The 27,539-nt window shown below is 43.7% G+C and overlaps 2 protein-coding genes across 7 annotated transcripts in view; both read left to right on the plus strand.

Moving 5' to 3' along the window:
- Window positions 1–4,085, plus strand: part of ITFG2 (integrin alpha FG-GAP repeat containing 2) — a 32,153-nt gene extending 28,068 nt beyond the window's left edge. The window contains exons 9-12 of one of the 3 annotated variants that reach the window (XM_040344426.1): window positions 194–285; window positions 1,955–2,072; window positions 2,171–2,344; window positions 3,313–4,085. In XM_040344426.1, the coding sequence (XP_040200360.1) occupies window positions 194–285; window positions 1,955–2,072; window positions 2,171–2,344; window positions 3,313–3,383 (455 nt within the window). In that variant the 3' untranslated portion in view covers window positions 3,384–4,085. Of the gene's footprint in view, window positions 1–193; window positions 286–1,954; window positions 2,094–2,141; window positions 2,345–3,312 lie in introns of those variants that run through there. The other 2 variants (XM_040344427.1, XM_040344428.1) reach the window with 2 other exon arrangements.
- Window positions 4,086–18,600: 14,515 nt separating this feature from the next.
- The window catches only part of FAM193B (family with sequence similarity 193 member B), an 87,363-nt gene continuing 78,424 nt past the window's right edge, over window positions 18,601–27,539 (plus strand). For 2 of the 4 annotated variants that reach the window (XM_040344429.1, XM_040344432.1), the window contains exon 1: window positions 18,601–18,886. In XM_040344429.1, coding sequence (XP_040200363.1) covers window positions 18,743–18,886 — 144 coding nt within the window. In that variant the 5' untranslated portion in view covers window positions 18,601–18,742. The remainder of the gene's footprint in view (window positions 18,887–27,539) is intronic. The other 2 variants (XM_040344430.1, XM_040344431.1) reach the window with 1 other exon arrangement.

Raw genomic sequence — 27,539 nt, forward strand, 5'->3', positions numbered from 1 at the left:
GCTGAAGTGGTTAAAGGTGGAAAACTTTATTTTTTTATTTTATCTTTTCCCATCACAAAAAAACTGACATTTTAACAGGAATGTGTAGACTTTTTATATCCAATGTATATCTCATGCCAAATTGCTTATGATATAGTGGTAAATGTACATGGATTGTGTGCTTGCCCCATTATATATTTTTTGTATCTTTCAGGCACTTTGAAACTTATGCAGGGTTCCGATAGGCTTTTGTGGTCAGTTCAGGTTGATCACCAGTTATTTGCTCTGGAGAAACTAGATGTTACGGTAAGATGGCACCACAGCTTCTTCTATATGCTTTTTGTCCTGTTAGCTACTTTGTACTTATTCTTTAACCACTTGAGGCCCGCGCTATAGCCGAATGACGGCTACAGCGCGGACCTGAAAATCCAACTCTATGTCAATTGACGTCCGCCCCTTTCCTCGTTCCCCGCGCGCGCTCCCGAGCGCGCAGCGGGGAAACTTTGTGCTGTCCGTGTCCCTTGGACACAGCCAATCACAGATCGCCGTGAACGGCCAATCGGAGTGGCCGTTCTGTAGGCGATCTGTGCGGCCAATGAGAGATGAATTCCTATGTAAACATATGAGATCATTTCTCATTGCCGGCTCTCAGACAGCGTCCTGTCAGGGAGAGAGGAGACCGATCTGTGTCTCTTGTACATAGGGACACAGATCGGTCACCTCCCCCAGTCACCCCCCTTCCCCCACAGTTAGAACACTATGCAGGGTACACATTTAACCCCTTCCTCACCTCCTAGTGTTAACCCCTTCAATGCCAGTCACATTTATACAGTAATTGGTGCATATTTATAGACCTGATCGCAGTATAAATGTGAATGGTGTCAGTGTCCGATGTACCGCCATAATGTCGCCGTCCCAATAAAAATCGCAGATCGCCGCCTTTACTAGTAAAAAAAAAAAAATAATAAAAAATAATTCTGTCCCCTATTTTGTAGGCGCTCTAATTTTTCGCAAACCAGTCGCTTACTGCGATTTTTTTTTTTTTTTTTTTTTTACCAAAAATATGTAGAATACGTATCGGCTTAAACTGAAAAAAATGTTTTATTTTTTAAAAAAAAAATGGGATATTTATTATAGTAACAAGTAAAAAATATTGTATTTTTTTTTTTCAAAATTGTCGTTCTTTTTTGTTTATAGCGCAAAAAATAAAAACCGCAGAGATGATCAAATACCATCAAAAGAAAGCTCTACTTGTGGGGGAAAAAAGGACGTTAATTTTTGTTTGGGGGCCACGTCGCACGACCGTGCAATTGTCCGTTAAAGCGACGCAGTGCCGGAAGCTGAAATTTCACTTGGGGAGGAGGGGGGTATATGTGCCCAGTAAGCAAGTGGTTAAAATTTTTTTTTTTTAATAGCAACATTGGTGGGCTTGATATAAAGGTTGTCCAAAGTATTTTTTTAATTTTTATTTAGAATTTTTTTTTCTATACACTCACACTCACTCTATACATACATACAGTTCCAGTGTAGACGATGTCTAAAATGTATACGCATCAAGGCGGCTTGTACACACTGCTAGGATATACAGTTTGTCCAATTTTTTTTTTTTTCTTTCATCTTTCTTCTGATTTTTAAAGGACCCATTCACACTTGAGTGTTTTCAGCTCGATTAAACGCTTATCTCAAAAGTTCCAAAACGCCCAACAAGCAAAATACCATTAAATTAAATGGCCCTGTTCACATCTGAGCGTTCCGACGCCTGAAGCTCAAAGTACACTAGCTTCTTTTTAGGCAGAGTACAAGTGTTTTTCTGCTTTTTTACATTGGTGACCTTTTGACCTGTTCAAAATTCTGCGACTTTCCACCTGAAAACGATAAGCTGAGGTCTTAATGCAGCCAAAAGGATAATATGACCTGTGTCCATTGGTGCACACAGTGTGTGATTTAGTCAGATTTTTTATTTTATTTTTTGCAGGGAAATGGCCAAGAGGAAGTTGTTGCTTGTGCTTGGGATGGACAAACCTACATTATTGATCACAATCGCACTGTACTGCGGTTCCAGGTTGACGAGAATGTTAGCGCCTTCTGTGCTGGTAATTGACAGTCTGTATATGGTATGATAAATAGTCTTTGCAGATTTTTCAGTCCCTATTTTTATGTAGATTTATGCTTCCATGCTGTTTTTTTCCAGGACTGTATGCGTGCAGGGGAGGTCAGAATAGCCCCTGCCTGGTTTATGTGGGTTTTAACCAAAAAATCTATGTATATTGGTCCGTGATGCTGGAGAGAATAGAATCTTCCAATATCTTGCGTGTTTTGGAGGAAAATAACGAATTTGCTTCAATTCTTAAAGAATTGCATGTGGGTAAGTGTTTACTGATTAATCTTCTAGATAAAGAGGTAAAGAACAATATTAATGGACGAGTTGTACTTGATGTGCCTTTGTCTACTAGCAGAGGTGTCCCTATTACAGGGTAATAAAAACACTGAAATCCAGGAAAATGGCTAAACACTCAAATATCTATAATTAAGGCTTTCCCCTTCCCTTTTTTTTTTCTTCTTTATTTATTTGTATTAATTTTTTTCCTTCTGTCCATCCAGGCCTGTGCCTTGCATTGCCCTGCCATACCACGCAGCTATGTCTGGTAATGCAGGAGGCCCATTTTTTATTGGGTGCACCAGGACAACACTTCCACAATGGGTGGCACCCGTGGCAGACCATGCCCCTTTTCAGTATTGGCTGTGGTGTTTTTTAAACATTCGACCGAAATGTCGGTGCACCTCTAGTAAAAATATACAGCTATGAGGCTGTAGGCTTAGGAGTGCTAGGAATCCTTACTTTTCAGGAATTGTACTGCTATTTTCATGAGTAATTCAAGAAAATGGGGACACTTTGTAAGGCTACTGCTAAGGAACAATTGATTTATATAACCTAGTAATTCTTCAGTTTTTGAGTCTGGACCCACCTAAAATAAATTGCATGTAGTAACTTTGTTATTAAACGAATTATTTAATAACATTGATGCAGCCCTGTATTTGTTATTTATATATTCCTGGGTTTCTTCTTTAAAGTGCATTAGAAAAGCGTATCCCATAATGCCACAGCAGAACAGATGGTAAGGTGGCATCTGATGCCGACTATGCCCCCTTCCAGTCTCTAATACGTTTTCCTTTAGTGCTGTTGCTAAAACAATGCAGTACATCAAAAAAGCATACATTATATTAACAATGTGCTCTAAATAAGTTGAACAATATGTACAAAAACTTAGGGGTGCTATGACCAGAACAGTATTGAATTCAAATACAGTTTAATAATGTGGTTTTATGTTTCAGATGCAAGTGATGCTTCTGCTGTCCGTGAACTTATCCATCAAACCCTGTATTCTCCTAATGGACAACATTAACATCAATCTAAAGAGAAGGGTTTGATGACCTTGGGAATATGGCCACTGGAACACTTGCCTTGTAACTTTTGGATATAACCTTAGTCCACTTTGCACAATATGTACTGTACAATGATGGAGAGTTCTATCGCTTGGAAATAATTGATCGGCTGTATCTGTTTCAACCATGCCATGGCATGTTAGATGTTCGATGTTAATTTCCAGGACACTTCATTGTCTACCATCAGCTTTAGAAGATCTGGTTATTTGAAAGTGAATAATACCCATGGGTGCTGGCTTCTTTATCTGCTATATCAATTTCTTATTTTAATACAGATCGAGTAAGTGACAGTTATGTCCCCAGTTGCAGTCTTTTGCCTCAGACTCTGTGTACTTGTAAGGTCGTGAAAATATTGTTATATAATGTATACATTTTTTCCAGGCTGAGTTGAGTTTAATATACTTTAATTGGCTTTATCATTGTTGCATTCGGCACATCAGCAATAAGAAAATATACAGTTCACAAAGGAAATAAAAACTGTAAGAATCAACAAATAAACACGATTTGATGGTGACATACTTGAAGGAAAAAAAAAAAATCAATATGAAAACTGAACCAATAAAGTAGTTTTAAACCCTTACATGTACCCACTGTAGTGACTGGCCTCATGCTATGGAGATTAAACCAATCCTCCTAAATAAAGTTCCACCTGTTTATCTGCAGTCTTCTCTTCTCTACATCTGTTCAAAGTCCAAAATGTACAAAGATTGCCTAAGCTCTCAGAAAATGGGGTGGAGGAATGAAGTAACACACAGAAGGGACCTCCCCAAATGCTATGTCATACAGCACAGGTTGTGTACTGGATATCTCTCCTCTAACACATTTTATTGCCCCCTCTTGGTGTCAGGAAAACCTGTCTGAAGTGACCCATACAGATAGCAGAGGATAAGGGCAGCAGAAATGACATGGTCCTTAGAGCCCATTCACACCTAGGCGTTTTGTCGCCTGTAGTGTGACGCCCGCTTCCGCCCCGACACGCCAGAGGGATGATTTAACATTGCCCTCTATAGAGATGGTTCACATCTCCACGCCGAACGCCTGCAGCCTGAAAAAAAAGTCCCGGACCTTTTTTACAGGCGGCGTTCGGCATAGGAGATGGGAACCATCTCCATAGGGGGACAATCTAGGCGGACAGTCGCGGCGTTTTGTCGCCGCAAAACGCCGCTATTTGTCGCCGCAATTCGCGGGACAAAACGCCGCGATTTTGTCCGCCTAGATGGGAATGCAGCCCTAGGATTGAGACAAGTACACACTATACTGTAGAGGGATATGCTTTGTTTTTATTTCTGAGGTTTACAACCACTTGAATATCCAATGAAAAATCTAGAGGAAAGGGAGAAAAAAAAGGGGGGAGGGTGTGAAGAAATAAGATGGCGTAAGAATGGATCTGGAACCTCATATCCTGTGAAGGTGGATTTTCTGGAAGAAGGGGGTAAAATTTCCCATTATAGTAATGTGTATAATAGAGAAATCCTTTATCGACCGCATGGGGATCAAGTGAGTAATGAGTCCAACGAAGGTCCTTCAGAAAATAATTGTTTCAAGGCATCCGGCGGACAATGGAAGCCTGATTTAAATCGTTGGCATGACTGGCTTGTCGAAGATAAGACATCAGATAATGTTTAGGTGGAGTGCTATCTTCAGTCTACATCTTTATAAAAATATGTATGTTCATGGAGAATTTTATGAGAGAGAAGGGCAGTAGCATCATCCTAATCGGAATAGGAATTGCAGCTGTGCAGAAAAAAAAACATAATATTTTTTTATAGAGGTCGACTGATATGGGTTTTTCTCTGGCTGATGCCGATATATGTTGCTGATTTTTGCAGCTGATATTGTAGGCTGATTTTTATTTATTTTTTCTCTCTTCCTTCATCTCCGAAAACCTAGGGTGGGGAGGAGGTTATTGTTTAGGGTGGAGAGGTGGGGTGCAGCCTATCTGTGTCCATCAGTGCCACCTCGTTAGTGCCTACCAGTTCAGCCTGTCAGTGCAACCTCATCAGTACCCACCAGTGGAGCCCATCAGTGTCCACTGCCACCTCATTGGTGCCCACCAGTGCATCACATCAGTCCCAGCTCATCAGTGCCCACCAGTACAGCCTAATAATGTTATTCACTGCCGCCTCATCAGTGCCCACCAGCGCAGTGCTCCCGGCTCCGTTCTGTCCCCTAGCCTAGTAAAAAAAAAAGCTCCCTTCGTCCCCTGAGGTGCCCCGCCTCTGCCTACAAACCCCAGAATGCAGTGCGAGCCGGTAACAGCCACTCGGCAGCCATGATGACGGTGGACGGCAGGAAATTCATCACCCAGCCCTGCCTCAGATCCCTGACAATTGCCCTTTTTTACATAATGATTGGTCGATGCTGTTTTTTTTTTTTTTTTAAAGGCGAAATATCGGTCGACCTCAAACTTTTTATCTTGCTTTGCTAAGGGTTGACTGGGGATATAAGTGCACCCACAGTGTTATGACATTTAACAGCCATGTTGGGGGGGAATAAGAAAAAAACCTCATGCATCCCCCAACTTCACTTTTGAGGTTCCGTGGCACACTCCAGCCATAGATGCTGTCAAGAGACAGGCTCTGTTACCTGTTTGTTGCATTAGGGACATATATAGGACTGCACGCGACTTCTTCCTCCATAAAGAGCACTGCACAACAAACTTTTGTTTGTGCCGTACGGAATCAAGTGCAGCTCAACATTTGTTACAATCCCTTTAATCTCTGCACATCTTTTGAACGTGTTTTTTTTTTTTTTTTTTTTTTTTTCGTGTTTGGTGAATGTTTGTGGTGACAATCAGATTTGGGTGTGAATGATCTAACACTGAAAACTTTGACGAGACATATTTTTGGGGTTTGTACGTAGCACTAGACATTTAGACCTATTTGGCTGTTAAGCACAAGTCCTGAGAGAGTGTGGATAATCAAAAATGTACCTATGCAATTGTTAAACTGGTGTACTCGGCATACATATTAAACCCCCCCCCCCCACCCCCATCCCAGTTTTTTTGTGTAGTGTTCAATATTGAGTTTGCCCATCCTTTGGAGCTATAGCCGCTTCAACACTTCTGTGAAGGCTGTCAAGATTTAGGAGTGTGTCAATGGGAATGTTTGATCATTCTTCTAGAAGCTCATTTGTGAGGTCAGGCACTGATGTGGACGAGAGTCCCTGGATCGCAATCTCTGCTCTAATTTATCCCAAAGGTGTTCTGTCGGGTTGAGGTCAAGGCTCTGGGGTGGAGGAACTTGACTGGCCTGCCCAAACTCACTCATCCATGTCTTTATGGACCTTGTTTGTGCCCTGGTGCGCAGTCATGTTTTAACAAGAAGTGGCTATCCCCAAACTGCTCCCACAAAGTTGGGAACATGAAATTGTCCAAAATGCCTTGGTATGCTGATGCCTTAAAAGATCCCTTCACTGGAACTAGGGGACCAAGCCCAAACCCTTATCCCCCCCCCCCCCCACCAATTGATTTGGACCAGTGCACAAAGCAAGGTCCATAGAAGCATAGATGAGCTAGTTTGGGGTGGAAAAACTTGACTGGTTTGCACAGAGTCCTGACCTCAAACTGATAGAACACCTTTGAGATGAATTGGAGCGAAGACTGTGAGCCAGGCCTTCTCCTCTCCACATCAGTGCTTAACCTCTCAAATGCACTTCTGGAAGAATGGTCAAACATTCCCATAGACACACTCCTAAACCTTGTGGACAGCTTTCCCAGAAGAGTTGAAGCTGTTACAGCTGCAAAGGGTGGACCAACTCAATATTGAACTCTACGGGCTAAGACAGTAATGCCAGTAAAGTTTGTGTGTGTGTGGGCAGATGTCACAATACTTTTACTAATATAGTGTATAAGGTTACCATCTTACAGTCCTAAAAATAAAACTGTTTATTGTTTGAATATATTTTTATTCGTTTTCAAGTAAAGCAATAGGATACAAAACAAAGAGAGGGAGGGGGAAGTAATGATAAACAAATGCCACAAAGCAACCAGTACGTGACCTATGGATATATATGTGAGGTATAGCTCACAAAATTACAATCCGTACCTGAAATTGCGTGAATCATGTGCTCTTAAATGCAGAGATTATGAAATGGTCACATTGTTCTAAAATCCTTAATCACTCTGGGGTGACCTTCAGGATTGCAGCCTTAGCTGCACACATCGTCTGGGGATAATCCAGTCCAGGTTACCTAAAAAGAATAAATCTTCATCTGTTTGGAAGTGTTATCAGAGGATGAATAATGAAGCCAGATATACCACAGTTTGAGGTGGTTGTCCCAAGTGTCACCTTCTCGAGCCTGCATCTCCTCCAAGATCATGGTGTTGAGTATATCAATCCACTTCTGTAGGGTAGGGACAGTTTCCGACTTCCAAAACGTTGTTATAAGTTCGCATGCCACTGACTTGAAAAATCTGAGTAGGTTCTTTTTATGGGATTTAGCTGAACCCGGTAAGATCGATAAAGGCTACTTTTAGGGGAGGGGACAAAAGAATCATTGTACATTTCATTGTAAATCTCAGATCTATTTCCAGAACATGACTGCACGTCTACAAAATGTGAAGGTAGGTTCCTCTTTCTCTGTGACAGCGCCAGCAAGTATCAAAGGTGTTGAGGAAATTTTAACAGTGACTGGACTTCTATACCATCTGGAGAGTAGTTTGTAATTCTTCTCCTGAGTGAAACTAGAGATCGAAGATTTATGGGTGAATGTAAATGAGGTTTGCCATTCACCTGGAGAAATCTGTCTCCAGTTCCCTGGACCATGTTTGGGTATAGGCCTGTAAAATGTTATGTGTGTGGGAGAGGATCTCTGTGTGTGGGAGAGGATCTCTGTATATGAGAGAGAGGGTGTGCCTAGGGACTTCAGAGGGACCACACATTTCCTGCAAACAAAAGCTGTAAGGGTTCTATGTATCTGTCCAGACAAGTGGAGGTTGCTACAGAATATCTTTAAGGACATCATGGACGGCACAGTGGTGTAGTGGATAGCACTTTAACCTAGAGCTGGTCTTGAATCTCAACCACGACACCACCTGCCTGGAGTTTGCATGTTCTCCCTGTGCCTGTGTGGGTTTCCTCCGGGTACTCCAGTTTCCTTCCATACTCCAAAAGACATGTTGGTAGGTTAATTAGATCCTGTCTAAATTGGCCCTAGTATGAATGTGAGTTAGGGACCTTTTTAGATTTTAAGCTCCTTGAGGGTAGGGACTGATGTGTATGTAAAGCGCTACGTAAATTGACAGGGCTATACAAGTACCTGAAATAAGTAAATCATAGTTAACCAATCTGTCATATGGGGTTTTATGATCTGACTGTGGTTGGAATCGGCCCGTTGTAGTATAAACAAACCACCCTAGGCCAACATAGTGTCACATTCAGGGAATGTAGGGTCATCGATTTAATGGGGGGTTAATGAACTAGGATCTGTAGATAATGCAAAGGTGACCTTCCAGACGTAAAATAAAGATAGCGTCTCTAGGATCAGAGGGGAAAGCAGAGGAATTTAGCATGTTATCCCCAGAGTAGCTCCCGTAGATCCACGAGTGTCTTGTTTACAGGTCAATTGAAAGAGTGATTCATTCAATGTGGGAACACATACTGTAGGGGTTAATGTCGTCTGCTACTGTGATGAAAATTAACCTTAGTATGGCTCCCAAAGACCTTTCATTGTGTTATGCTAACTGACACTGTATTGTGTGAATTTCTATTGATGATAAATGTGGATTGTGAGTTAGCACAGTCTAAAGGTCAGATGTCTGACGTGTCAGCTGTAGCTAATTAGCTTGTGTAGATTATCTCGGAGTCAGAATCTCGGTCTACTAAAAGATGTGTATTGAGGGGGGCTCGTTAGTAACCATTGTATGATGATGTGGCTGGAGTGTCTCATTGTCCATTTGATTACTGCAAGTATTCTTTTTGGTGTATATAAGAGCCTGCCTTCTCAATAAAGGTTGTCTATTCCTGTTGTTGTACCAGAGAACAGAGCTGTGTCTCGTTTCTGGAGGAAATCCGTATGGGTAGTGTCGCCGGATTGTGGAGTGTCGATAAGCTGTCTTGGGCTCGGAATGGAATATCGTAAACGGCATTAACCCCTGTCCCATTTGGGGTTCTGTTACAATCTCAAAGTCCGGGAGACCAAAAAATAAATAAATATAACATTTTATATACCATTTCATTTGTGGGAGGATAGCACTTTATATTTTAGTCGGGAAAGGTGATTTTGCCATATGAATTTCATAGTCAGGGAGCTCCGTGTTTGGAAAGATGCCGTCGGAAGGGTGACAAGGAGGGCTTGAAATAAATATAGCAATTTGGGGAGATGATCCATCTTGAGAACATTGATACGGCCAAACCATAGTATCTTAAGATGGTGCCAGGATTCTGAGGATCGCCTGATTTTAGTCAACGGGACTTAAATTCAGGGAATATGTGTCATGAAAGTCCCATGGTATCTCTGTTCCTAAGTATTTAATCGATCTGGACTGCCATTGAAAGGGCAAGTTCCCTTGGATCGTGGTCAGAATGGGGTGGTAAAGAGATATTCAGTGCTTCCGTTTTGGCGATGTTCAATTTTAAATTACTATGGGATACGAAGCTATTGAGCTCCTGAATTAAAGAGGGAATATTAATATGTGGTTGTGTAATATATAATAGGTCGTTTTGCATATAGAGATGGCTTACAATGAGTCGAGGGAGTGGGGATACCGTCTATGGTAGAGGTGTCCAAACTTTTTTCAAAGAGGGCCAGATTTGATGAAATGAATATGCGTGAGGGCCGACCATTTTGCCTGACATTCTTTGAACCATTAAAATTTGATCTAAGTGTATGTGTTCGTCCAAGCACTAATACACTGCCCTACAAGAATTATCTTGCTTTTGTGGCTGTGGGTGGTGAAGAGATGAGCTTGGGTGTGTTATTTGGATATACCATATTTATCGGCATATAACACGCACCTTCACTTTAAGATGGAAGTTTCAGGAATTTTTTATTTTTTTTTAAACAAAGAACTGTGAAGCAAATAAGGGGTCAGTGCCCATCAATGCAGCCTAATTAGTGTCCATCTGCAGCCTCACCATTGCCATGAATGCAAACCCACCATTGCCATGAATGCAGACCCACCGTTGCCATCAGTGCAGCCTGATCGATGCACATCTGCAGCTTCGGAGGGGACAGGGAGGGGGCAGGATGAGCGCCAACAGATTACATACAGGAGAATCTCCTGTTTACTCGTGGCCTCTTTAATACGAAGTCCCACCTCCTATGATAGACAGAACAGTCATCCAATGGCAGCCCAAAGAGTAAACAGGAGATTCTCCTGTATGTAATCTGAAGGTGCTCATTCTGCCCCCCTCCCTGTCCCCTCCAATGCAGCGCCGATAAATACGGTATATATATTTTGTGGCCCTGGGGGCCACAAAAGATATATATATCCAAATCACCAGGGGGGCCGTACTAAACTGGAACGCGGGCCGGACTTTGGACATGCCTGGTCTATGGAGTCATTGTTACGGATCACCTGTGCTAGATGCTCAGTAGTGATGGCGAACAGTAGAGGGGATAGTGGGAAGCCCTGCCTGGTCCCATTACTGATCCCAAAAGCCTCCAACTGCTCTCCATTGGCTGAGACCTTCACTGAGAGGTTGGAGTAAAGGGACATCATTTTAGACAATAGTTTAGGTCTCAACCCTATCTGTTGCAGCGACAGCTGGAGCAATGACCATCTGACCCTGTAAAATGCTTTCTCAGCATCACAAGCCAACAGACAGGTGGGAATGTGTTTATGATGTGCATATGAGATTAGACAAAGTGTCTTAGTTGTGTTATCCCTGGCCTCGTGACTAGGGAGAAAACCGACTTTATCTCTATGTATCAAGTTCTGGAGTAGGGGAGCAATATGGTTCGCAATGATTTTCGAAAATAATTTAAGGTCAACGTTCAAAAGCGATTTGGGCCTATAGTTACCACAACTTGTGTGGTCTTTTCCCAGCTTGGGGATAACAACTATTTGGGCTTGAAGTAATTGAGACAAGGGATGCACCTCGTTCACCTCCTCAAATGCTCATTCCATTATCGGGGCCAGTAGAAGAGCAAAGGTGTGTATAACTATCCGGTCCTTGACTTTTGCTTACCCACTTAACAACAGAGGACGTCCATGGACGTCCTCGACTTTGTGCGGTGATATCTGAATGATGCCTGCAGCTACAGGCATCATTCAGATATCACCGTCTTCAGCCGCCGATTCTCTGCACGATAAGAACGATCATAGCGGCAGTTCCGCCGCTTGATCGTTCTTATAGGCAGCGGGAGGCGACGCCCCCCCTCCCGCCGCCATCCCGTCATCTCTATGACCGTCGGAGGCCCGGGCACGACGTTATGACGTCACGCCCGTGTACCCGGAAGTGAGCAAAGCCGCAATCACGGCTGTCGGCATGAGATCAGTGAATTTTTTTTCACGATCTCATGCTTGTAAGCCTGGAGGAGAGATGTGGGGTCTTATTGACCCCACATCTCTCCATTAAGAGGACCTGTCACAGTGATTCCTATTACAAGGGATGTTTACATTTTAATTCCTAAAATTACCTAGTTGCACTTTCAGTATCATTAATTGTTAAAGTGGTTGTAAACCCTCTGGCGGAAGTTACACCTACAGGTATCCCTAGATTAAGGCTTACCTTTAGGTGCTTGCAATATCTCAGAGACCTACACGGTCTCTGAGATATTTGCAATTTTCCCTTCTACTGCAGGTAAGTGTCACATAATGGGCCACTATGCATCACATAGTAGCCCATTATGCTTTACCTTTGCAGGGAGACTGTGAGGTTTTCCAGCTCGGCTGCTTTTTTAGCCTACATGCATATTTTTCTACAATAACCTCCTCAGCATGCCATCCTGGGCCCATACACACCTAGGCTGGTAACTTAACAATGTTTTTTGTCAGCTACATTCTGGGGCTTACCCTAAAGAACCCCTAAAATGTTTTTGAATATTATTTGTGTGCTCCAAATCGGGCAGAGTGCAAGAGGCAATATTATGGTTAAACTCATTTTGAACCCTCCCTTCCTCCCAAAAATGCTAAGTTAATTGATCCAAATACTCTATCTGCTGACTTTTAGAAACCCGTACACACTATCCCTCTTTTGTGGTCAAATTTCATTCGAATTTACCCAAACCATGTAGTGCAAGTGCCTCCCTGATTACCTAAAAATTAAAACTTCTTAGTTTTCTCTCCTATTAAAAATAATTGATTAAATCATAATGTAAAAATGTTTTGCAATTTGGACAGTGTGTATCCAGCTTTAAATTATGACACTTCTTACCTGTCCACTGGGCTGGCAATAGTGTAAGTAAGGAGGGGCTGGCCAAAGTATCACTGATTATTTCTGCAAACATCTCTCATAGAAGTGGAGAGGGTTACCTGTCAAAAACATCTACCCATTACCCCCCCCCCCCCCAAAAAAGTTGTCTAATGGGCCACCAGAAGGGGGAGGGGGAGGATTCAGATACGTTGACCATCCACTTTTAGCTTTAAATACTCTTATGCCCTGTACACACAATCGGTTCATCTGATGAAAACAGATGGATTTTTTCAGCAGATATCCGATGAAGCTGACTTTCATCAGTCTTGCCTACACACAGGGCTGATCCTCCCTATAGGCTCACTATGCAAGTTGCTTCGGGCCCCGCAAAGCTGCAAAGGGCCCCCCAAATTACTCGAGGCCCCGCCTGGTGAGAAGTCATTTTCGCCCCCTCACCCCGCTTCTAAACTCGCTGGCTGAGTCATTTCCGACAGCAGAACACCCCCTCCCCCCGCTTCTCAACTTTCTTTAATGTGACATGTGACTGTCGTCAGCGCCCCCTGCTTCTCATTTTTAATGTGCCATGTCATTTTGCTTAGGGCCCCAGGGAGGTCAGGATCAGCACTGCCTACGCACCATCAGTTAAAAATCCGTTTGTGTCAGAACGCGGTGACGTAAAACACTACGACGTGCTGAGAAAAATGAAGTTCAATGTTTCTGAGCATGCGTCGACTTGATTCTGAGCATGCGTGGATTTTTAACCGATGGACTTGCCCACAGACCATCGTTTTTTTTTCTATCGTTTTTTTAACCATCAGATCATTTTAAAACAGGTTCTAAGTTTTTTCACCGATGGGGAAAAAAAACGATGGGGCCAACACATGATCGGTTCGTCCGATGAAAACTGTCCATCGGACCGTTTTCATCAGACAAACCGATCGTGTGTACACGGCATTAAGTATATCCTTATGTTGGCTAAGCATGTTTATGTCAAATCTGAAGTAGTAATGTATATTTTCTTATTTTCATCCATAGTTTCCTTCCAACACAGAGCAATTGCAGGATGTTGTAGCCCAGTTTCATCACCAATGTGATTTTCCAAACTGTGGTGGTGACATTGATGGGAAGCAGGTCCGGATTGTACCACCAGCCACTTTTGGCTCCTATTACTTTAATTATAAGGGATTTGTAGCATAGTGATGCTAGCTCTCGTTGGCCAAATATGAGTTTATTTATTTGGACGTTGGGAAGAACGGCCACAACTCTGACGGAGGAATGATCATGCAGACAGAGTTCAACAGGCGGCTCCAGAATGGCACCTTAAACTTGCCACCTGCTGATGAGAATGTGGCAGATGAGGCTCTAGGGGAACATCTGGTGAAGCCGTTTTCTATGAGGATACAGCGGTAGTAGTCCGAACAATCATCAATTCTCGACTCAACTATGCAAATTCCCTCTATTTAGGATTACCAAAATACCAGATTTGCGGCTACAAGTCGTTCAGAACACAGCCGCCAGGTTGGTAACAGGAAAGAAACCCTGGGAATCCATCACCCCATCCCTGAGGGCCCTTCATTGGCTGACAGTAAAGGATCGGGTCACATTCAAGACCCTCTGCCTCACCCACAAATGCACACAGGGAAAGGCTCCTCAATACTTATGCGAGAAAATAAAACACTACACCCCCCATCGCACTCTCCGATCATCAAACCAAAACCTCCTCTACATCCCCAAGTCCAATTACAAATCAAAGGGAGAGCGAAGATTTGCAGTCCAAGGACCACGGCTATGGAACGCTCTACCAACGGATATCCACATGGAAGAAAACCATCGGGACTTCAGGAAAAAAAACTCAAGACCCACCACTTCTGAAGGATAAGGAAGACAACGGATGGCACAAGCGCCTTGAGGCGATTGAGTTTGCATGTGTAGCGCTATACTAGTTATTCACTCACTCACCCCCAAGCAGAGAATGTTTTAATTACAGACTCTCTCGTACCGGAAGGGTGGCCCAAAATGTCTTTGTCATAGTTTCTGGCTGTTTTTGACTCCCATCAATCTGGCACTCTACAAAATCAATCGTGTGGTCCTGTGCTGCTGCATCCTACACAATTTAAGGAGGAATGCTAACAGCTACCCAGCCTCCCTCGGGTGTCAGGCCCAGCTTTTTTTCCAAATACCACCAAAAGAAAGCTATATTTGTGTGAACAAAATGATAAAAAAATTTATTTAGATACAGTATAGCATGACTGAATAATTATTATTGAAAGTACAAGACCACGGAAAGCTGAAAATTGGTTTGGAAAGGAAGGGGGTGAAAGTTCCCAGTATTGAGGTGATTAAAAAAAAATCCTTGCAAGCAGATTTTGGTGAAAAAAATAAAAAGACTCTGCTCTTCCACAGCCATGAATTGAATCACCTGAAATAAAGTACACTAAAAAGTTTTGTGTGTATTTAATGTAGTAGTAAACTCTACTTATAATAAAGCTTACCTGTAGGTAAAATGAATATGTCATATTTGTGCATCATTTAGGAAATATTCGGTGTCTCTGCAGCCGGTGATGTCACCGGCAACGCGCTCTGAAGGAACAGCATATCTGTGTTGTTCCTTCCGCCTAGGTTCAGACTAGTGTAATCCCAGACATTGCACGTGATTCACACCCGTACCGCAGGTGTCGATTTACATGCAATGTCTGAGCAATGCAAGTTGGATTTGCACAGAAAAAGGTGCAGGGACTTCTTTTTCCCCCGCACTGGAATCGGATTGCATGGGTGTTCTCACCCATGCGATCCGATTCCTGTACGAATCCGCAGTTCGCACTGTGATCTGTGAACCGTTCTGGGGGTGTCATTACCAATCTATTGACACCTGCAGCGGTTCAAAGAGGGCAGTGTGAACTGCCTGCGGGAGAGAAGCTATGTGGGAACCGACACTGTAATCGCGCTGGTTCCCGCATCACACTAGTCTGAACCTAGGCTCAGAGCTGTGTACCGCGGCCGAAACTCCCATGCGACCTCATCGCGGCTTGGTCAGTCAATCGGTTGCATTGCATGAATCCAGGAGGAAGACCAGGTGTAGATGAAAGCCTTTGCAGTGGTGAAAGTGTGCCGCTGGAGGGCTTTATTTACTACTGCTTTAATACAGGAAATGTTTCGCAGTCATGAATGGAATTACTTGAAAAAATACAATGTACTGCTTTATATGCATTTATTACAGGAAATGTTGGTGTAGCACGGCCCCCTTGGGGACTGCTTGGATTTACCTGCTCATCTGCACCACCGCGACCCTGTGAACGTTCCAACCCACCTGACACTCTGGGTTCAGACACTAAAAGTAATAAGTCAAACAACTCGTGAGTTTTAGATTCTATTAACGTTTACTGGAATGACTCAAAGACCTTGTTGCACAGAGGAGGTAATAGGTCAACAGAGCTTTGATAACATCCCAAGCTCAGTAGAAGAATTCCTCTTCAATAATACAAGTTAAGACAAATTGACAAAAAACAGTATATTATATACACGTATGTACAATGGAGCACCACTTGAACATGATCTGAAAGGATAAGCAAAAGTTACGCATTAACCACTTAAGCCCCGGACCATATTGCTGGTCAAAGACCAGAGCACTTTTTGCGATTCGGCACTGCGTCGCTTTAACTGACAATTGCGCGGTCGTGCAACGTGGCTCCCAAACAAAATTGGCGTCCTTTTTTCCCCACAAATAGAGATTTATTTTGGTGGTATTTGATCACCTCTGCGGTTTTTAGTTTTTGCACTATAAACAAAAAAAGAACGACAATTTGGAAAAAAAAAATTACTTTTTACTATTTGCTATAATAAATACCCCCCAAAAATATATAAAAAAACTATTTTTTCCTCAGTTTAGGCCGATACGTATTCTTCTACATATTTTTCGTAAAAAAAAATCGCAATAAAAGTTTATTGATTGGTTTGCGCAAAAATGATAGCGTTTACAAAATAGGGGGTAGTTTTATGGCATTTTTATTAATATTTTTTTTTTTACTAGTAATCGCGATCAGTGATTTTTTTCGGTACTGCGACATTATGGCGGACACTTCGGACACATTTTTGGGACCATTGGCATTTTTATAGCGATCAGTGCTATAAAAATGCATTGGATTACTATAAAAATGCCACTGGCAGGGAAGGGGTTAACACTAGGGGGCGGGGAAGGGGTTAAGTATGTTCCCTGGGTGTGTTCTAACTGTAGGGGGGGTGGCCTCACTAGGGGAAATGAATGATCGCTGTTCATACATTGACTCCCGGGTACGCGCACGGGAGTCAGGGACGCGCCCCTGGTGGCCGCTTAGAGAGCCGCCGTTATACTACAGGCTCTCGCGCAGGGGAGCCAAACTGCCGCCGTAGAACTGCGGCGGCTGGTCGGCAAGTAGTTAATTATGGCACGACTTCTAAAGGGGGAACCCAGGCCAGCCTATTTAACTCTTAATCCTAATGAGAGATCAATCAAACAAGAATGGTGTGAGGGCCCTTTAAGTAGTAATGACAGCAATGTCCCAGTTGCAGGCCTGATGGTCTTCGCCGGCAGTCGGAGCTCATTAACGATATCCAATAAGCACCGTAAGTGCAGTAACAAGGCAATGGTATTTCTTGGAATGGTTGATGCAGCAACAGGTGTTTATGTACAGTGTTCAAACAGAAGTGTAGTAAAGTGTTTCCCCAGGGTAAAGCTGTCTGTACAGTGTCCCAGTGAAGCAACAAAGAAAGGTTTGCAATGGCGGGCAAATACCCTCTCACCAATGCCCAGGCCGATTCAATGCCTGCCAAACAGCAACTTACGGAGAGGCGTCCTTGCAGTGAAACCCTCTGCGATGATCGTCTGATGCTAAGCGCGAAGAGCGGGTTGTCGAGGTGGTGTTGGATAGATGTCCGGTTAACAGCAAGCAGCGCTAGGCCCTTCTTGGCCAGGTTGGAATGTTGTAGGCCGCGAACTCACCCCCCCCTGCACAGAGAGGTCCGTCACACACTAGGCCCAGGAGGAAGAGAGCGTGGGGCGGGTCTCTGGCCTCTTTTATAGTTCTTCCCAGCAATCTCTCCGATGGTAGCAAAGATCCCTGGGATATGTAGTCTGGGCGTATAGTCATGTGGGGCAATTACCGTTCTGAGGAACTACTAATCTCACAATCCCTTTGGTTAGGCTCATGGAGATGATGTCAGTCAGTGACGCTGGGCACTAGAGGGATAATACAGTACATTTTCAATTGTAGTCCATATTGCTACATCTGTTCAAACACAACATATACAGTATCTTTAAAAAATATATTTACTGACTGTAACTTTAAATGTATTAAAAATGTATTTACTGTTATTTAAAATGCAATGTTTTCACTGGAATGGTTGTGAAAGTGTTGGAAATGATGCTATATCACATATTATTAAACTGCCTATCCTCTTTTATCTAGCAATGTGTGTATTTATGTGATCACTTTAATGTGTTTTACACTAGTATTGCTGTTACACCCATGGACATGATTTAATTATTTGTTCTAGAATACTTTGATTTGAATAGCTTCTTTAACAAGTACTTTAGCTAAGGCCTGTTTGAACTTGAGCTTGTCAGAATCAGTCACAATGCTCCTAAGTTAAACATGCCCACTAGAGTATGCCAGTAGCAGAGCAGCCTTCATCCAATAGGTGTTCACTGTCCCCTCTTAAGAGGGACTCCGATCTTAGCCTAAAGGCACTTCTTCGTTTGCCCTCACTAAAGATGGCGCGGTCCTCCAGCCGAATTGTTCAGCCAATAGACTCCGGAAGGTTGCCAGTAGGTAACATGGCGGACGTAGCTTCACGTTCGTACTGTATGCCAGCTGCGCCGTAACCTTTACCCTGTTGGCAAGGGGCGTGGCAATGGTCTCCAGCACGCCGCCATATTGGCTGTTGTCCTGTCCAAAGCGTCCAGGTCTGGGCTGTTGACTTTGGGGGGGTTATTTTGGTGTCGGGGTGGCCCTGTGAGTCCGAGGAGCCGTCTATAGGAGCGAAAAATGACCAGGAGGAGGAACAAGCAGGGCAGCACCCGCAGGGAACGTGCAGTGGGCCAGCAGAGGCCGGGGAAAGGCTCTCCTGCTTCTGATGGAACAGATACTGATGCCAGAGAGAGGCTGGAAGATGTGGGGAAAGGAGGACAGGTAATGTGCCACACCCCCTACATACCTACCATTGTCAGTGTATGTACACCCCAATATCTGCCAGGTACACCCAGAGACCCTCCTACATAACCTGCACCCCATATACTACCCCTCTAACTTACATACCTACAATTGTCAGTGTATGCACACCCCAATGTCTGCCAGGTACACCCAGACAGGATACACCCCCTTCCTACACCCCAAATACTACCCCTCTCATCTACATACCTACCATTGTCAGTGTATGTACACCCCAATATCTGCTAGGTACACCCAGACAGGATATACACCCCACATACATACCCTGCACCCCTTATAATACCCCTCTCACCTACATACCTACCATTGTCAGTGTATGTACATCCCAATATCTGCCAGGTACACCCAGAGAGGCTATACACCCCCTCCTACATACCCCGCACCCCATATACTACCCCTCTCACCTGCATACCTACCATTGTCAGTGTATGTACACCCCAATATCTGCTAGGTACACCCAGACAGGATATACACCCCCTCCTACATATCCTGCACCCCATATACTACCCCTCTCACCTACATTATCATCATTATTATTATTATTATACAGGTTTTATAGAGTGCCAACAGTTTGCTCAGCGCTTAACAAAGTAAAGGCAGACATTACAGTTGCATTACAATTTGGTACAAGAGGAATCAGAGGGCCCTGCTCATTAGAGCTTACATACCTACCATTGTCAGTGTATGTACACCCCAATATCTTCCAGGTAGTGATGAGCTCCGGCGTGTTCATATAGTCCACGTGCAGAGCCCGCCAGGAAGTCTGCGCGCCGCTGTGCTGCGCTAACCACAGGCAGGGAGACATTTCCCGATCTGTGCAGCCGAGCATCGGAATATGTCTCCCTGCCTGTGATTAGCGCAGCGCTGTGAAGACTTCCTGGCGGGGTCTGCACTTGCACTGTGCGAACACGCCAGAGCTCATCTCTACTGCCAGGTACACCCAGAGAGGATACACACCCCCTCCTACATATCCTGCACCCCATATACTACCCCTCTCACCTACATACCTACAATTGTCAGTGTATGTACACCCAGAGAGGATACATATCTTGCACCCCATATACTACCCGTCTCACCTACATACCTACCATTGTCAGTGTATGTACACACAGAGGATTCACACCCCCTCCTACATATCCTGCACCGCATATACTACCCCTCTCACCTACATACCTACCATTGTCAATGTACACCCCAATATCTGAGAGGTACATCCAGAGAGGATACACCTCTCCTCCTACGTATCCTGCACCCCATATACTACCCCTCTCACCTACATACCTACTATTGTCAGTGTATGCACACCCCAATATCTGCTAGGTACACCCAGAGAGGGATACACACCCCCTCCTACGTATCCTGCACCCTACATACTATCGCTCTCGCCTACATACCTATCGGTGTATGCACACCCCTATATACTACCTCTATCATCTACATAAATATAATTGTTAGTTTGTATACACCCTAATGTCTGCCAGAGAGGATCCACACCCCCTCTCACATATGCTGCACCCCATATTCTATTCCTCTTACCTACAATACCTATCATTGTTAGTGTGTATACACCCCAATATCTACCAGGTACAATCAGACTGGATACATATGCCCTTCTACATATCCTGCACCCCATATACTACACCTCTCACCTACCATAGTCCGTGTATATACACCTCACTACCTGCTAGGTACACCCAGAGGAGATCCACACCCCCTCCTACATATCCTACTCCCCATATACTATTCCTCTCATGTACAGTGCCTTGAAAATGTATTCATACCCCTTCAAATTTTGCCATGTTACAACCAAAAAACGTGATTGTACTTATTGGGATTTTATTTGATCGATTAACACAAAGTGACACATAATTGTGAAGTGGAAGGAAAATGATAAATGGTTTTCAAAGTTTTTTTGTTTGTTTTTTACAAATAAATATCTGAAAAGTGTGATGTGCATTGGTATTCGGCTCTTTACTTTGATACCCCTTACTAAAATCTAGTGGAACCAATTGCCTCCAGAAGTCACCTAATTAGTGAATGGAGTCCACTTGTGTGTAATTTAATCTCAGTATAAATACAGCTGTTCTGTGAAGCCCTCAGATGTTTGTTAGAGAACCTTGGTGAACAAACTGCATCATGAGGGCCAAGAAACACACCAGGCAGGTCAGGGATAAAGATGTGGCGAAGGTAAAAGCAGGGTTAGGTTATACAAACATATCGCAAGCTTTGAACGTCTCACGGAGTGCTGTTTAATCCACCATCCGAAAATAGAAAGAGTATGGCACAACTGTAAACTTACAAAGACATGGCCGTCCACCTAAACTGTCAGGCTGAGCAAGGAGAGCATTAATCAAAGAAGCAGCCAAGAGGCCCATGGTAATTCTGGAGGAGCTGCAGAGGTCCACAGCTTGGGTGGGAAAATCTGCACATAGCCCTGAACACACCATCCCCACTGTGAAACTTGGTGGTGGCAGCATCAAGTTGTTTGGATGCTTTTCTTTAGCAGCAACAGGGAAGCTGTTCAGAGTTAATGGGAAGGTGGATGGAGCCAAATGAAGGGCAATCTTAGAAGAAAACCTGTTAGAGTCTGCAAAAGACTTGAGACTGGGGCAGAGGTTCACCTTCCAGTAGGACAATGACCCTCAACATACAGCCAGAGCTCCAATGGAATGGTTTAGATCAAAGCATATTCATGTGTTAGAATGGCCCAGTCAAAGTCCAGACCCAAATCCAATTGAGAATCTGTGGCAAGACTTGAAAATTGCTCTTCAGACGCTCTCCATCCAATCTGACGGAGCTTGAGCTATTTTGCAAAGAAGAATGGGCAAAAATGTCACTCTCTAGATGTGCAAAGCTGGTAGAGACATACCCAAAAAGACTTGCAGCTGTAATTACAGAGAAAAGTATTGACTCTGGGGGCTGAATACAAATGCTTTTCACATGTTTATTTGTAAAAAAATAAATAAATTGAAAACCATTGATCATTTTCCTTCCACTTCACAATTATGTGCCACTTTGTGTTGGTCTATCACATAAAATCCCAATAAAATACATTTACATTTTTGGTTGAAACATGACACAATGTGGAAAATTTCAAGGGATATGAATACTTTTTTCAAGGCACTGTATACATACAATGGGATAAACGATTTGATCCCCTGCAGAAGTTTACCCACTTACAAAAAAAATGAAGATTCTATCATTTTTATCATGGGTGTATTTTTAATGATAGAGCAAGAATATCAACGACAAATCCAAAATAATCATTTGATACAAATTTTGTAAATTGAGTTACTGTTCAGTGAGTAAAAAAAAGTATTTAATCCCCAAGCAAAACATGACTTGGTACTTGGTGGAGAAACCCTTGTTGGCAAGCACCGAGGTACGCCGTTTCTTGTAGCTGGTTACCAGTATTGCACACATCTCGGGATGGATTTTGGTCCACTCTTTACAGATCTTCTCTAAATCCTCAGCTCAATTTCAGTCTCATCTGACCACAGCACTTTCTCCTAAATCTTCTCTGAATCATTTAAAATGTTCATTGGCAAACTTCAGACGGGCCTGTGCACATGTACCTTCTTGAGAAGGGGGGCCTTGCTGACACTGCAGGATTTCAATCCATGGTGGCTTATTGTTACCAATGATTTGTTTGGTGACTGTGGTCCCAACTGCCTTGAGACCATTTACAAGCTCCTCCCGTGTAGTTCTTGGCTTAGTGATCCCTCTACTTTTCTCATTATCATCCTCACCCCATGAGGCGGAGACTTGCATGGAGTTCTAGACCGAGGGGGATTGATAGTTTTTTTTTTTTTTTATTATTTCTTCTCTTTGCAAATAATCACTCCAACAGTTGCCTCCTTGTCACCAAGCTTCTTGCTGATGGTTTTGTAGCCCATCCTTGGACCGCTCTTTGGTCACATCCTTGGACTGCTCTTTGGTCACATCCTTGGACCGCTCTTTGGTCACATCCTTGGACCGCTCTTTGGTCACATCCTTGGACCGCTCTTTGGTCACATCCTTGGACCGCTCTTTGGTCACATCCTTGGACCGCTCTTTGGTCACATCCTTGGACCGCTCTTTGGACACATCCTTGGACCGCTCTTTGGACACATCCTTGGACCGCTCTTTGGACACATCCTTGGACCGCTCTTTGGACACATCCTTGGACCGCTCTTTGGACACATCCTTGGACCGCTCTTTGGACACATCCTTGGACCGCTCTTTGGACCGCTCTTTGGACACATCCTTGGACCGCTCTTTGGACACATCCTTGGACCGCTCTTTGGACACATCCTTGGACCGCTCTTTGGACACATCCTTGGACCGCTCTTTGGACACATCCTTGGACCGCTCTTTGGACACATCCTTGGACCGCTCTTTGGACACATCCTTGGACCGCTCTTTGGACACATCCTTGGACCGCTCTTTGGACACATCCTTGGACCGCTCTTTGGACACATCCTTGGACCGCTCTTTGGACACATCCTTGGACCGCTCTTTGGACACATCCTTGGACCGCTCTTTGGACACATCCTTGGACCGCTCTTTGGACACATCCTTGGACCGCTCTTTGGACACATCCTTGGACCGCTCTTTGGACACATCCTTGGACCGCTCTTTGGACACATCCTTCGACCGCTCTTTGGTCACATCCTTGGACCGCTCTTTGGTCACATCCTTGGACCGCTCTTTGGACACATCCTTGGACCGCTCTTTGGACACATCCTTGGACCGCTCTTTGGACACATCCTTGGACCGCTCTTTGGTCTTGCCCATGATAGTGGGTTTGATTGGAAGAAAGAGATACTGTGGGCAGGTGTCTTTTTTTACTAGTTTTTTACCTTCTTAAATTGACAGGACTAATCTGTGTACCACATGAGCACCTACTGTAGCCGGTCTGTGGAAGCCAGAATTGTTGTTGGTATGGGATCAAATGCTTATCTTGCTCACTGAACTGTAACTCAATTTATAACATTTGTATTGTGTTTTTGTTTCTGTATTTGTGGTTGATATTCTGTCTCTATCATTTAAAATACATCTACGATAGACCCTTCATTTTTTTTTTTGTAAGTGGGCAAACTTACAAAATCTGCAGGAGATCAAATCATTTCCCCGCTGTACCTATCATTTTCAGTGTATATACACCTTGCTACTTACCAGGTACACCATGAGGAAATCTACACCCCCCTCTCACATATCGCACACCCCATATACTACACCTCTTACCTGCATACCTATCATTGTCAATGTATATGCACCCCACTACCTGCCAGTTACATTCAGAGAGGACACACACACACCCTTTACATATCCTGCACCCCACATAGTACCCCTCTCAACTACAGCCATATTTTGATCACCCGCCATATTTAGTCGAGGCATGGACACCACTAGATCTCTGAATGTATGCTATGGTATCTGACACCAAGCTGTCGGTAGCAGATCCTTTAAGTTGCAGGTTGGGGCTGCCATGACTTGTTTTTCCAGCACATCCCACATATGCTTGGTTTGAGACCTGGAGGCCAAGTCAATATTTCAAACTCCTTGCATTCCTCTGACCATTCTTGAATTCATCAGACCAGGCTTTTTCTATTGTTCCATGGTCCAATTTTAATGCTCACATGCAAATTGCAGGAGCTTTTGTCTGTGGGCAGGGGTCAGCATTGGCACCCTGATCAATCTGCGGCTACACACCCTCTTGCACAACAAACTGATGCAGTATGTGTTCTGAAACCTTTTTAGAAAATTGAGCTACAGTATGGATCAAACTACATAGGTCAGCCTCCTCTCCCCATGTACATTAGTCAGCCTTGGCCATACATGACCCTGTCACTGGTCCGCTGATCTCCCTTCCTTGGACCCTTTTTGTAAGGCCCACTACAGAGCGAGAACATCGCAAAAATGCTGCAGTTTTGGAGTTACTCTGACAGTTGTCTAGACCAGTGTTTATCAACCCTTTTGCAGTCAAGGCACCCTTTAAAAATGATGGTCAGTCTTGAGGCATCCCATTCTAAAATGTAAAAAACGATTTTTAATAGTTTTAGATAATGCAGCAACATCCACACAAGTAAGAAAAAGTTTGAGTAGTATAGCCTCATGTAAAGTGATATAGTAAATCGGGAATATGCAATTAGCGGACCTCCAGCTGTTGCAGAACTACGATTCCCATGAGGCATAGCAAGACTCTGACAGCCACAAACATGACACCCAGAGTCAGAGGCATGATGGGGCTAGTTTTGCAACAGCTGGAGGTCCGCTAATTGCATATCCCTGTAGTAAACCATAATATAGTACCATCATCCAAATTGATATAGAAAAACGAGAGCGGGATGGGAGTGTGAGGACAATTGCTGAAGCTTGCCAGACACCCACCTCAGATAATTGTAATGGACTATCTCGATACTGATACAAGACAATGTTTTTAAAGTATAAAAATTAGTTTAATACACATAAAAAAAGTAACATAGAAAAACAAATATTCAGTAAAATAACCACTGCTTAAGTGGAGATAGACGGGTCTTTTCATCAACCAGTTTCACGGGATGGAACCGCTTCTTCAGGAGGAGTTGTCTATGAAACAATAATTACAGTAAGATGCATGATACATAGTGTGGTACAGTTCATATAGATGTAACACAGCACATACTATACAATAAAGATCCGCTCACCCAAACGGTCAAAACCGACTATGCGAACAGGCTCGTTTATCCACATAAGTAGGACACCCAATGTTAGAGGTGATTTATTCTTACAAAGCAAAAACACTTTTGCAAACTGGTACATAATTCCAATGTTTCTCTTCTCTGTTTTTCTCCATCACTCAGCTAATGTGACCCCAATGCTGATGGAGAGAGGCAGGGGAGGGTCAAACAAGGATGCTATGCAGGTGACTGACATTGTCCTTTTCAACTATTGATGCCATCAATTGTTAGGGTGCCAGCAGCTGAAAGGTTGTAGTGATGCACAATGAAACCTGTGACTTTGACTAAAAGACAGGCTTCATCCACACGCCTGCTTGTATACAGTTTTTGGGTGCATTTTTAGGCATTTTTCCCCTGAAGAAACCACAAGACACCTTGGTTGAAAAAGGCTGGTCTAGACATCCCAATTAGGCCTTTGTCAAAGTCTCTCAAATCCTTACACTTAAGCCGCGTACACACGATCAGGCTTTTGCCCGGCCAAATCTCATCAGAATTCCATTGGAGAAAAATAGAACATGTTCTATATGTAAACTCTGATTAATCGTGCAGCACTACCTGCCATATACAGTTCGAATCCTGAGATTCAAACCGTTAATGGGCTGGCTGAATCGATCAACTTGGGTACAACCAGCCTGCTGAATTCTTTTGAGTATCGCTAGCCGCTACTACAGGTGGGGACGGATTCGGCAGGAGGAATTCCTGCATCAATAATTCTGCCTGTGTTGATGAGGGAATCAAGCAGATTTATTTCCTGCAAGCTGTGGATACAGGAAAGATATTTGCTCCTTTTATCCTTTTTTTTCTGCTTTCAACATATCCGCTTCATGGACAACATGTTTACTTCCTGCTTTATATACATCACCCACTTTCAGGTGCCATTGTAACAAGATAGTCAATGTTATGCACTTTACCTGTCAGTGGTCATAATTTTATGGTTGATTTGTGTATATAGACCCCACTACCTGCCAAGTACACCCAGAGGAGATACACACCTGTTTCTACATATCTTCCACCCCACATAATGCCCCACTCGCATACCTTTCAATGTATATACACCTCCCTTCCTGCCAGGTACACCCAGAGGGGATTCACGATCACTGCTGCTTACTTTGACCCTGCAGTGCACATTGCACCTATAGCTCATTACCCTTCACAGCAACCTATATGTACCACTTCCTGACTGGCATCACCTCGGTGTCAGCAGATCCAGGTGATAACCACATCAGCATTCTGCCAAACACAGCTAACTAAACCCCAAGGACCTTTTTTTCTATTATTTTCAGTGATGTAAGAGCACTAGTCCCTGATGTGTAGTTTAAAGCTGGGGTTCACCCCAATTTTTTTTTTTAACATTACATCTAGCAGAGCCAGCATGCTAAGGACATTTACTTTCGGCAGGTAATTTTTTCTTTTTTTTTTCTCCGTACATACCTTTTTTATATTCAGTTTTTTGTCCAGGGCTTCCGGGTTTCGATGACTGCGGGACTGGGCGTTCCTATCCTTCGGTTCGATGATTGACGGCTTGTGAAACAGGTGACCTGTCGCACAATGCGCGTCACCAGATGTTGGGAAATAGCCGAGCTACAAGTCGGCACTATACGGCGCCTGCGCAGTCAGCTCTACACGGTGGGCGCAGACGCCGTATAGTGCCGACTCGCAGCTCGGATATTTCCGGAAATCTGGTGACGCGCGTTGTGTGACAGGTCACCTGTTTCACAAGCCGTCAATCATCAAACCGAAGGATAGGAACGCCCAGTCCCGCAGTCATCGGAACCCTGAGGCAGGGATAGGAACGCCCAGTCCCGGAGTCATCAGAACGCGGAAGCCCTGGACAAAATCAGAATATCAAGGTAAGTACGGAGAAAAAAAAAATGACCTGCCGAAAGTAAATGTCCTTAGTATGCTGGCTCTAA

This window comes from Rana temporaria, chromosome 3 (assembly GCF_905171775.1).
Source record: "Rana temporaria chromosome 3, aRanTem1.1, whole genome shotgun sequence".
Classification (NCBI taxonomy): Eukaryota; Metazoa; Chordata; class Amphibia; order Anura; family Ranidae; genus Rana; species Rana temporaria.